The sequence below is a fragment of the Perognathus longimembris genome, unplaced genomic scaffold (assembly GCF_023159225.1).
Source record: "Perognathus longimembris pacificus isolate PPM17 unplaced genomic scaffold, ASM2315922v1 HiC_scaffold_2739, whole genome shotgun sequence".
Lineage (NCBI taxonomy): Eukaryota > Metazoa > Chordata > Mammalia > Rodentia > Heteromyidae > Perognathus > Perognathus longimembris.
The window spans coordinates 11,350-21,012 of NW_025957870.1; the positions used below are offsets into that span (position 1 = coordinate 11,350).

The window sequence follows — 9,663 nt, forward strand, 5'->3', positions numbered from 1 at the left end:
CCGGCGGGGGGCCGAGGGCGGAGCGGGGCCGAGGGAAAGCCCGGCCCCGGAGGGCGCCATGGAGGCCGCGGCCAGGTCCTTCCGGGAGGGTCGCCGGCAGGGGCCCCAGGCCGGTCCCGGCTCTGCGACTAAGGAGAAGTGGACCAGATTTGGGAGAGAGAGACTGAGTGGGTGTGGTGCCGGATGCCTGTAATTTAGGACTTGGGAGGTTGAAGGGTGGAGGGGCAGAGACTAGTTCACAAAACCGAACAGGAAGGGAGGTGGGGGCTCACACCTGTGATCCCGCCTGCTGTGGTGCTGAGATCTGAGGGTCACAGTTGGAAGGCAGCCCGGGGCAGAAAAGTCCATCTGACACCTCCAGTGAACTACCAGAAATCTGAAAGCAGAGCTGTGGATTAACTGATAGAACATCATCCTTGAGTCCCGCCCCCCCCCCCCAAAAAAAAAAATACAAAAAAGCCCAGGCCTTACATTCAAGCACAAGGACAGGCGTGTGCACACACACACAATGAAATAACTATGCAGTCACACACTGTGAAACTAAAGGATGATAGTAAGGGGAGGAATACAAAGGTGCAATGCCTATGTGCTTTTGGTCATATAAAATGATAGTATCAAAATTAAAAATCACATGAAGCCCTGGGTTCGATTCCTCAGCACCACATATATAGAAAAATCCAGAAGGGGCGCTGTGGCTCAAGTGGTAGAGTGCTCTAGCCTTGATCAAAAAGGAGCCAGGGACAGTGCTCAGGCCCTGAGTCCAAGGCCCAGGACTGGCAAAACAAAACAAAATTAAAAATAAACTAAAAGGAGAGTCCTGCTGAGAACTGAAAGGATCTGTCCCGGCCATCCCAGAGGACCATGTGGAGATAATCACAGACAGGAGAAAAAGGTTCATAAGAAGGTTTATTAGTGGGGCTATAGTTCCCACGGGAGAGAGAGCTATGTGGCAGTCTGCACCTTATGCAGGTGGCAGCTTCTCTCTCTGGGGATAAAGGGGAAGTAGGTAGGTAGTGAGTAGGAGTGGCTCCTTAGGTATAGGTGGATCTGGGGGCTAGTGGGAGGAGCTGAGGCCCTGAGGCTAGGGAAATGCTAACAAGGACAAAATGGAGTCTACAGTACTCCTTTTCTGTAACAGTTCTCCAAGGGTATTGCTTCAAAATTACTTGTATTAAAACCCAGTCTCTGTTTTTTTTTTGAGAGAGAGTGAGAGAGAGAGAGAGAGAGAGAGAGTGTGTGTGTGTGTGTGTGTGTGTGTGTGTGTGTGTGTGTGTGTGTTGGTGGATCCTTAACTTAGGAATTGTGTTTTGTCCCTGAACATTTTTGCTCAAGGTTAGTACTCTCCCACTTGAGCTACAGTTCTACATTTAAGTTAATAAGTCTTATTTTCCTGCATAGCCTGGCTTCAAACCACGATCTTCAGATCTCAGCCTTCTGAATAGCTAGGAGTATAGGTGTGGGCCACTGGTTACAAGCTGTGTCTCCTTGCTTTCTGATTACTGCTCTTACATTTGTGTTGAGAAGCTGTGGACTGACAGGACAGGACATCTGGTAAAGAAAGTATTGTAAAACTTTACTCGAGTCTGAGTCTGGCCAGTGTGTACAGAAGACAGCATAAGGTAAACAGAAGACAGCATCAGGTAAGATGTTTCCTAATCATTTCTGGTTCACTGTCCTAGGTACTGAAGAGCTTGAAGAACTCTGAATTCTGACACACTTTGTAGAGAAAGCAGAAATAGGAGCAGCCTTTATTTTCTTTCATACTGCATTTTCTCCAAAGAGCATTTTGTGCAAATCTGTCCAGGTCCCACTTTATAAGAAGCATCCTAGTTATACTACAGACCCTACTGTCAGAATGCGGTCCTTTTCACAACACATGCTCAGGGATGTCAAGCACTGAAGAGCCGACTATTAGTGGGGTCTGTGGACATGGGTTTTCAGTTCTGGAAACTGGGCTAATGTGTCATTAACTTTCAGATTATGCATCATCGATTCGTGGCATGTCAGGTGTGGCAGTTCTTGGCTTTGCATGGTCAGATCTTGCTGTCATTTTCCTTGAACTAGGGGGTCTGCAGGTTGTCAAGTCTCTGTTCTATGTAACAAGTTACTCTGTTAAGGACTGAAGTCCAAAGGTGATTGCTTATCAATATCCACATCATCATTCTCTGCCATTAGAATTTTTAACTCCCTGCCTAAATTTACATCATATACAATTGCTATTTTGACATTGTTGTTGGTGCCTATGTTTTTCTAACATTAGTTAGCTAATGGTAGTGAAGCTTAGGACCTGTTGCTCACTAGGTAAGTATTTTACACTGGAGACATTCCCTCATGTTTTCCAGATAGTGTTGTGTTTTTGCCTGAGACAGCCTTGGTCCATGATATGTCCACATCCACCTCTTAAGCAGCCTAGAATACAGATGTAAAGTATAATTCTTGCTAGGAATCTTTGTCTTCTTTCTGCTTTGGAAGTACTGGAGTTTGATCTAGGGCTTGTGCTTCCTAGACAGGTAATCTGCTGAGTCTGGTTATGCACTGTTCTTTTCTTGTGATAAAGTCTTAATGTTTGCTTAAGAGAGAAGGAAACAGTGTGGGCCATGTGGCATTCCCATTCTCGTCCTTGGCAAAATAAGAACATCTGAAACCTAATATGTATTAAAATTGGAAATATTTTGATAGCTAACATGATGTCAAACTAGGAAATTCTACACCTGAAGTTTGGTTTATGCCTAGAATTTTTTAAAATATCAAGTAAACCAGAAGGATTGCATTTGTATAGTAATCTACTCTATAAAATTGTAAATGTTATGTAAAAGATCCTGAATATCTGTATGTGAATTGAACCTAAAACATACATGTGTTTGGCATTTCGGCAGTTAGACTAATCAGAATACCAACTAATACATAAGGCAGATATTTCAAAATTGAGAAATACTCAAAGCCCAAACCCTCCTGGTCTGTGGCTTTTTTTGAGAAGTTACTGTCTCAGCCTTTTCCCTACAAAAGGCTGTGCCAGCTTTTAAGCTCCTTGTTATTCACTTTTCAGGAAGGCTAGAATTAGTGAGAACAAAGTGGGACAGTGGTCATTTCATTTTCTTCAGCTCTGGGCCAGATGTTTGTCCTGGTGTCAGTCAGTAGAGGCATAGACCTGGTTTTATGGCCACAGAATGTAGAAGATAATTTGGCAGACTGAATTTTCTCTGCTGTTTCCAGACCAATGGCATTGGCCCTGGATTGATCTCTCTGAAGGGAGGAAGAAAATGCAGTTGTTCACACTTAGCCTGAGAAGTTAACTAAGTGCCTGCATGTTTCCCCAGCATTTTTTTCCCAACAGATTCATCAGGATGAGTATGTGTGGCCCACCAAGCCTCCTGGAGCTGGCTGTACAGAGCCTGCTGAAGGATGATGCTTTGGTCATTGCTGCTCTGGAAGAGCTGCCTGTAGAGCTCTTCCCACCTCTGTTCATGGCAGCCTATACTGGGAGACACAATGAGAGTGTGAAGAGGATTGTGCAGGCCTGGCCCTTTGCCTACCTCCCTCTGGGGTCCCTGATGAAGGAAGGGCAACCACACCAGGAGAACTTCCAAGCTGTGCTCAGTGGGCTCGATGCCCTGCTTGCTGAAGACATTTGCCCTAGGTGAGGAAGACCCAATAGCCTGAAGTCCTGGGAGCCTCACATGACACAGCTGGGATCAGAGGCCTTTAGAGTGGACACTTGGGTGGTGGTAGAAACAATTGTTGGTATCTCTTTTAGGATGAACCACCATATAATGCACTATTGACTGAAGGAACATGTCTGCATTCCTTCCCAGTGTCACTTAAAGGTATGGGAAGTAGATTCTAGGGTTCAATCTCAGTGGTAGAATACTTGCCTTGCACTTCTGAGGTCCTATGATCAGTACTCAGTAATACAAAGTTAAACATATTGGGTAGAAGAACAGATAGATAACAGATGCTAAACAGACAGTCAGATAACAGAATAACCTTAAGAGAGAAGAAATCAGAGGAAAAAGCAAGATCCTAGGAGAAAAGGGGACCACAGCTAATACCTGGGTTTTAGAGTTCATGTTTATATTTGACCTTTACCTTCATTCTGAGACCCTTCCCTTTACCTTCCATTAATCATCTGTTTTATCCACAGGCAGGGGAAACTGCAAGTACTGGATCTATGTCAGAAAACTATATGGTCTGGTAGCAGGGATGGCATGTGCTCACTGTCCCAGGCCATCCTGCCATTGATGAAGGTAAAGGTGGATGGATCCAGTATGGGAGCAAAAGAGCCCAGGGCTCCTCTGAAGGTGTTCATAGATCTCTACCTCAGTATTGGCAGCCACGATGAATGGCTCACTTCTCTGATTGAAAAGGCCAAGCAGTGGAAAGGTTTACTACACTTATACTGTAACAAGCTGAGTATTTTTGCACTGTCCGTACAAAATATGAAGGTATTGAAAATGGTGAGGCTGTATTCTGTCCAGGATTTGGAACTGGTCTGTAACTGGAAATTATCAGTCCTGGGGAAGCTCCTTTCTCTTCTACCATACATGGGTAAATTGCACAGACTCTTCCTGTCTCAGACACAGATGTCCCAGTGTAGTTCTTGGGAGGAGGAGGAGCAGTTTGTGGAGACGTTCAGCTCTCAGTTGCTCAGTCTACATCACCTCCAGGAGCTTCATTTGGAATCCATCAGCTCTCTTGAAGGCTCCTTGTGCAGTTTGCTCAGGTGAGGGTTATTACATTTGCTCTGCAGAATAGGACAGGTCTGTATTCATTTCAGGATGGATAAAGCATCTTTGCTCTGTGACAGCCATAATCATGTGTCCCTGTATGTCAACATTTGTCTTGTTCCCAAGTATGGTATCTATCCAAACAGTTTAGAGGTAGTCTTTATCCCTCTTTGGATCAGAATAGTACAATTGCATATACTGGGTACAATCATCTCAAGTTATATAGAACAACTATTTATTTTGGCTCACAGATCTAGTTGAGGTCCAGTGGAAAATATCCAGTGAATGCCACTGTTTTGGTTTATATGCAGAGACTATGTGCTCAAGCAATGTCAGGACCCTGGGTGTGGTAGTTTATACCTGTAATTCGAGCATTCGAGAGGCTTGGCAGGAGAATTTTGTCTTTGAGATAAGCCTATGCTACATAGTAAAACTCTGTCTAGAAATTTAAAAAGAGAACAACACACATAAGAACACAGAGTGAGACATAGAATTAGATAAGCCAGATTTTATAAAGGATTTATACTTTAGACAGCCCACTGATATATTGATCCATTGATTGTAACGGTACATCCTTAACTCTCTCTTAAGAGTTCTACTTAATTCCTTTTATTTTATCATAATGGAGACTCAATTTCAAAATGGATTTGTACTTAATGTGAGGGAGTATATATGAAGTATATGATTCTAGAAATAAAGGATAGGTGGTTAAGAGATAATAAAAAAGTCTGGGGGCTGGGGATATGGCCTAGTGGCAAGAGTGCTTGCCTCGTATACTTGAAGCCCTGGTTCGATTCCCCAGCACCACATATACAGAAAATGGCCAGAAGTGGCGCTGTGACTCAAGTGGCAGAGTGCTAGCCTTGAGAAAAAGTAGCCAGGGACAGTGCTCAGGCCCTGAGTCCAAGTCCCAGGACTGGCAAAAAAAAAAAAAAAAAAAAAAAAAAAAAGTCTGAAGTTGATCCCTGTGTCTGGCAGACATTTTGGAGGCTGTTTGCCTTCTAGGTTTGTACTTTATGAAGGGTATTTTAGTAGCCTCATACTAGGTAATATAGGTGACTTAATTAACACAGTTGCTGGAAGAAAGCCTGATTTGGGTTTGTTATTGCTGCTACTGCTGCTCCTTCCTCTTCTCTTCTTTGTGCTTATCTGCTGCTGCTTTGTCTTCTTACGCTGCTTCTGCTTTGTCTTCTTACGCTGCTTCTGCTTTGTCTTCTTACGCTGCTTCTGCTTCTTTTTTGCTTTAAGAAATTAATTCCCCCCCCCCCAGGTTATTAATTGAGGGGATTTATATTTGTGTCTCTGGAACTAAAATAATCTAATGTCCTTCTCTTCTTGATACCTAGGGTCAGGTTCTTTTCTGAGTAATCTTCGTGGTCCTCTTATTTAACCATCACAACAACTAATCTGTATGCTTTGCTCTACTCAGTAGATAAGGAAAGGGAATATGTGAGGTCTTATTTACTTGACCCAGTTCCAGAACAAGGTTAACAAATGTAGAAAGGACTTCATGTAAATTGGCCTTGTTGGAAGACCTCTTTACAGTATGACAGCCTCAAGGTTGGGCATCAGGAAAACTTTGGGGTTTTTCTTTGCTGCATTGGCTGTATTGAGTTATGAGTTCTCCCCACTGGCTGCTACTCATCACCACCAGTCCCCAGCACTGACTGTTCTCTCTGTCCACAGGTGCCTGAGGAGCCCCTTGAAGATCCTCTCTCTCACCAATTGTCTGCTTCTAGAATCAGACTTGATGAATTTGTCTAAGTGCCCCAATACAAGACAGCTAAGGGGACTGTGTCTAAATAGGGTTATCCTGATGGACATAAGTTCTGAGACCCTGGAAGCACTGCTAGAGAATGTATCGAGTACCCTCCAGGTCCTGAGCCTAGAGGAATGTGGGATCATGAACCTCCAACTCACTGCCATTCTGCCTGCCCTGAGACACTGTTCCCAGCTCACAACCTTTAGCTTTTCTGGGAACCCCATCTCCATAAATGTGCTGTTGCGAGTCGTTCGCCACACCATTGGACTGACCAACTTAAGGCGTGTGCGGTACCCTGCACCACTGGAATTTTATGAGCATGTTGGAGATGGGTTGCTTGCTACCCTACAAGCCAAGCTGATGCAGATGCTACAAGAGTTGGGGCGGTCAGACATGGAGTGGCTCAGTGGCAAACCCTGTCCTCATCGTGAGTGGCCCTTCAGTGACCTGTGGCCCATGCCCTGGTAGCATCTACACAGGTAAGTAGCCCTATCCACAGCTTTGGTCTGTACATGTGGACACCGAAGCGTACAAATCACAGAAGCCACAGTTACAAAGGACTGCTCATGGTAAGCAGGAAAAGGAAAGATGATCAGGGATGCGAGTTAGACATTGACTTGGGGCAGTTTGGTCATTGTCAAAAATATCCTAAGGCATTACAAATGAGAATTTGAAATTTTACATGGGTAGGGTGATGTATAAGAATTGTCCCGGGGCTGGGGATATAGCCTAGTGGCAAGAGTGCCTGCCTCGGATACACGAGGCCCTAGGTTCGATTCCCCAGACCACATATACAGAAAAAACGGCCAGAAGCGGCGCTGTGGCTCAAGTGGCAGAGTGCTAGCCTTGAGCGGGAAGAAGCCAGGGACAGTGCTCAGGCCCTGAGTCCAAGGCCCAGGACTGGCAAAAAAAAAAAAAAAAAAAAAAAAAAAAAAAGAATTGTCCCTACATTGATGAATGTAAAGAGACAGCCATAATTAAAGAAACCTTAGTATAAATGATTTGTTATGCTGTGTGATATATGAACCTGTTTCGGTAACTTAAAAGTCAGATATTATTTGAAGTTGAGAGTTGGCAAAAAAAATTTGCTGAGAAATGATTAGTGGGAACATTTTTTTTTTTTTTTTTTTTTTTGGCCAGTCCTGGGGCTTGGACTCAGGGCCTGAGCACTGTCCCTGGCTTCTTTTTGCTCAAGGCTAGCACTCTGCCACTTGAGCCACAGCGCCACTTCTGGCCATTTTCTGTATATGTGGTGCTGGGGAATCGAACCCAGGGCCTCATGTATACGAGGCAAGCACTCTTGCCACTAGGCCATATCCCCAGCCCGGGAACATTTATTAGGACACTATTAAAAGGAAAATGATGGGCAATGAGGCCAAGAGCATATTGCTGCTATTGCTACTGCTGCTTCTGATCTGGTGAAGGTGCCAATGTGGGGTTGGCAACAGGCTTTTATAGGGTTACTAGGCTCTTTCCTGTTTTTAATCTCTTTGGGGGAGTCTTGCTTATTGGTCCTTTTTTTCCCCCCTCAGGGAATAGTTTGAATTCTCACCAGATTGGCTCTTCTGCATCTTATGGGAGCTATTTCATGTGCTTGTGTTGCCTCCATATTCCACCTTGGTCCTGGGTATCTGACTGTTTGCTATGTCTCCTTTAAGGGGAGACAGTCTTTCACATACCCTCTTCCTGTAGAGAAGAATGAATCCAATCTTGGATTCAGTGCCATGATGATATATTGGATTTGCTTGGAGCTGGTAGGGTTGTAGATATGTCCTAACCTACCTATTTATTATCCTAGCACATGAATATGGAGCAATCCACCGAGCCATGTCATGGTCTAATTGATTTTCGAATAGAATTACATGGCATCATGATTCATGGAGCTAAGAGGCACTGAAGGGTCAGAAAGTGTGGATGGTATCCATGCTGTACCCTGGTCACTAAACCTCCAGCCTAGTGCATGCAGAAAGAACTCTGGGTAGGAAGTCAATAAAGTGAGTTCTAGTGTCAAAAAGGAATAAAGTAGATGGGATGTCAATCCCCTGAAGAAGTGAGGCCAGGATCCCCATTTTCCCTTGAGATTCATCCAAGACTAGATAGGTTAATTTATGAGTGTTGCCTTGAGGTTGTCCTGAAATTTAGCTCCAAGGCAGCAGTCTTTTCTAAGCCTGGCATAGGTTTCCTGTGGGTGGCAGTAGCCATATCTAAAACTCTTCCATTTCTCATACTTCAAGAGTTGATAGGTTTTGTATACCAGTGAGTATTTCAGAGTACAAAGCAAATGCCATACATGTATATATTTGTTTGTTTTGGCTAGTCCTGGGGTTTGGACTCAGGGCTTGAGCACTGACCCTGGCCCTGGCTTCTTTTTACTCAAGGATAGCACTCAACCTCTTGAGCCACAGTGCTACTTCTGGCTTTTTGTATGTATGCGGTGCTGAGAACTCGAACCCAGGGCTTCATGTATGTGAGGCAAGCACTCTACCACTAGGCCATATTTCCAGCCCAGCAAATGCTATTTGAAGAGACAGGTTTTTATAGATTAAAGAGGGAAAATAATTATATCAGGAATATGGAAAAATAGAAAATATAAACTGGAGGCTCATTTACAGTAGTGTGTTTTTGTTCTTAATATGAATGTCCATATAAAGCCTCTCTCAAAACAATAGGTCATGGGGAGGAGAGAAGGTGGGAGAAAAATGAGGGAGGAGGTAACAAGTTTGACAAGAAATGTACTCACTACTTTACGTATGTAACTGTAACCTCTCTGTATGTCATCTTGAGAATAAAATTAAAAATTTAAAAACACACCAAAACAGCACCAAGAGATCACTTGATTAAATTTACTAGGTTTACTAGAGAGACAAAATGTCTTTCTCAACCAGGTCTTTTGCCAGCAGCCCTGAATGTCTGGGGAGAGTAAAATACTTTTCCTTTGTGTCACCAGGCAAAATGGTCACATCAGTACAGAGGCAGAGTTACCTAGGTGACCCGCACGCCTGGAGGCGGCTGCCTCCCCCGCCCCTGAGGTCACATCCGGGCCTCACCTCCCCATCCCACCCCCCTACAGAAGGCCTCGCCCGGGGGCGGCTGCTCTCTGTGAGCGTGGGCGCGGGTCAGCGGGACGAGCTCTCCTCTCCTGCCCGAGACCGCGTGGCGTCCTCCTTTCCCGGCTCC

At 44.5% G+C, this 9,663-nt stretch overlaps 1 protein-coding gene across 1 annotated transcript; it reads left to right on the plus strand.

Moving 5' to 3' along the window:
* Positions 1 to 1,624: 1,624 nt before the first annotated feature.
* On the plus strand, positions 1,625 to 6,984 carry LOC125344668 (melanoma antigen preferentially expressed in tumors-like). The gene is made up of 4 exons (XM_048337092.1): positions 1,625 to 1,640; positions 3,335 to 3,637; positions 4,142 to 4,720; positions 6,411 to 6,984. The coding sequence occupies exons 2-4, from the start codon at positions 3,345 to 3,347 to the stop codon at positions 6,952 to 6,954; spliced, it is 1,416 nt and encodes a 471-aa protein (XP_048193049.1). The 5' UTR covers positions 1,625 to 1,640; positions 3,335 to 3,344; the 3' UTR covers positions 6,955 to 6,984.
* Positions 6,985 to 9,663: the final 2,679 nt, after the last annotated feature.